Source organism: Palaemon carinicauda, chromosome 17 (genome assembly GCF_036898095.1).
Source record: "Palaemon carinicauda isolate YSFRI2023 chromosome 17, ASM3689809v2, whole genome shotgun sequence".
NCBI classification, from domain to species: domain Eukaryota; kingdom Metazoa; phylum Arthropoda; class Malacostraca; order Decapoda; family Palaemonidae; genus Palaemon; species Palaemon carinicauda.
The window spans coordinates 96,199,688-96,202,062 of NC_090741.1; the positions used below are offsets into that span (position 1 = coordinate 96,199,688).

At 40.3% G+C, this 2,375-nt stretch overlaps 2 protein-coding genes across 2 annotated transcripts in view; both read left to right on the top strand.

Moving 5' to 3' along the window:
* Positions 1–1,353: 1,353 nt before the first annotated feature.
* On the top strand, positions 1,354–2,328 carry LOC137656467 (uncharacterized). Its single transcript, XM_068390639.1, has one exon. It carries the CDS (start codon positions 1,354–1,356, stop codon positions 2,326–2,328), a length of 975 nt encoding a protein of 324 aa, XP_068246740.1.
* Positions 2,329–2,358: 30 nt separating this feature from the next.
* The window catches only part of LOC137656468 (uncharacterized), a 402-nt gene continuing 385 nt past the window's right edge, over positions 2,359–2,375 (top strand). Inside the window, exon 1 of the mRNA XM_068390640.1 lies at positions 2,359–2,375. This exon is cut by the window's right edge and continues 385 nt beyond it. Within this exon, the coding sequence (XP_068246741.1) occupies positions 2,359–2,375 (17 nt within the window).

The following is a 2,375-nucleotide window of genomic DNA, read 5'->3' on the forward strand; positions in this document are numbered from 1 at the left end:
AATTGAAATTGTCAGCAGAAAGATCGATTCTGGAATTTATTACGAATATATGTGGCAATCAAAAAGTCATAATCAGACATTGGCAGAGTTGATTACATATCTACGGAGAGAAACAGAAGCTAGAGAGCGTCGAGAACATCCCCGTTCCCTGAGTTATAATATTAACAAGTCAGCTGTAAACTATTTTAGAGACAAAAGCTCAGAATTTGATGAATCCTTGGCTACATTGGTTGATGATGGGAGGGTTTCCCCCTTTTGCATAGATAAAACTCATTTGATCATTAAATGTCCTATCTTTATATAAAAAACCAAGGAAGAAAGACGAAGGATGATTGTGAGCAGTAAGAGATGTTTCTTTTGTCTTAGAGCCAACCACAACGCAATCAATTGTACACGCCCGGATAAAAAACGTTGTGTAGATTGCCAACTTTATCATCATCGATTTGTAGCCTGCCCACCATACGGAAATAAAGTACAGCCAAGGACTTTTTCTGGGTTGAAAAGTTCACAGACAGGAGGTATTTCTGCTTTGAACGCGAATCTAAATCTGTCGAGAGGTGCTTCTGAGTGCAACATTGGTCATGCACGGGAGGTTGCTTCAGATGCAGATGCAACATTCAACATAGTAGGGACCCTGAACTCAAGCCAGAAAGGAAAAATTCGTCGATGCTACTCCCCTACAACGTATGTAGAACTGCAAGATGTTGAGAAAAAATGGCAACGCGTGTTGCATTTATTGATACAGGTGCTGATACAACATTTCTTAAGTTATCCACAGCCAAGCATTTTGGCTTGCAAGGTGAACCATTCAAGTTTCGATATGGAGTAGCTGGAGGAGGTATTGCTGAGGAAAGCAGTGCCAAGTTTTCTATCCAAATTAGACCAGTGAATGGAATTAAGTCATACAATGTAATTGCAATTGGAATTGAGAAACCAGCCCATAACAGTCCTGCAGTTGGAGAGGATATTTTTGATGAGTATCCTCATCTGAACGCTGCCAAGCGAACGTTACCCAGAGATGAAGCAGAAATTGATATCATCATTGGTTATGACTATTATCTCCTTACAATGCCAGTTGAGAGCGTACAAGATTCTGTGTCTCCTGAATCGTCTCCAGTTGCCGTCAGAAGTAACTTGGGGTGGACCATTTTTGGAGGGAATATTCCATAACCCAGACCACATGCTGCATCCAGAGTCCAGTTTTTGAGTCACTTGGAGGATTTGCAGAAATTATATACGTCTGTTGTTGGTGTCAAACCAACAACATTGTCTGTTTGCTCAGATAAGGAAATAGCAGAGTCTCAGTTCATAAAACATTGTCAAAATAAGCTTTGCATTAATGCACATGGTCGCATGACTGTGGAAATGCCTTGGAAGCCTGGTTTCCCTGAAGCATTGGAGTGTAGCAAGCCTCAAGTAGAAATAAGACTTATGAGCCAAGAAAAAAGATTAATTAAGAATGGAACCTTTGATGAATATAGCGAAGAAATCCAGAAATTAATTGACAGTTGCTTTGTCAGGGAATTATATCCAGAGGAGTCCAGAGATGAGGGATGGTACTTACAACATCATGCTGTATATCAACTACACAAATCAACAAAGGTTCGCATCGTATGGAATTCTGCTGCCAAGTTCAATGGCTTGTGCTTGAATGATGGATTTTACAAAGGGCCAGATTTCTTGAACTCTCTTCTGTATTGCCTTCTTCACTGGAGAATGAAAAGCATAGGAATTGCAAGCGATGTTCAAAAAATTTTTAATCAAATACTTATGGCTGAAAAGGATCAGAGATATCACCGGTTTGTATGGCGTTTTGATTTATCTTCTCCAATTCATCACTGGCAGTGGCTGCGCCTTCCTTTTGGGGATAAACCAGCACCAGACATAGCTATGATGGCTGTACGCACTTTGGCAGATACATTCAAGGAGGAGGAACCTATTGGAGCACAGTTAATTAACTGTCGCATGTACATGGATGATATGATTGAATCATTTGATAAGAGTGAATTAGCTATTGCAGCCATGGATCAGGTGGATCGGATATTAGAAAAGGGCTCCTTCAGAATAAAAGAATGGCCTTCTAATGACCCCTCTGTTGACCGATGCCCAGAAGACAAGCAAACACGAGTTTTGGGTCATGTATGGGATAAGGTTACGGATAGTGTGGCTATTCAGCTAGACAAATTCAGTGAGGAGTTTTCAAAACTAACAAAGCGGAAGGTTTCTAGTTTGGTATCAAAGTTGTGGGATCCTACAGGTATGTTATCTCCTGTAACAATTAGATACAAGATTTGTGTTCAGGATTTATGGGCTAGTGGAGTTGGTTAGGATGATGAATTGAGTGAAGAACAAATCAAAATGTGGAAGGGACATGT

Coding starts and splice junctions, on each gene's coding strand:
- LOC137656467 (XM_068390639.1), top strand. CDS start 1,354: ATGACTGTGGAAATGCCTTGGAAGCCTGGTTTCCCTGAAGCATTGGAG.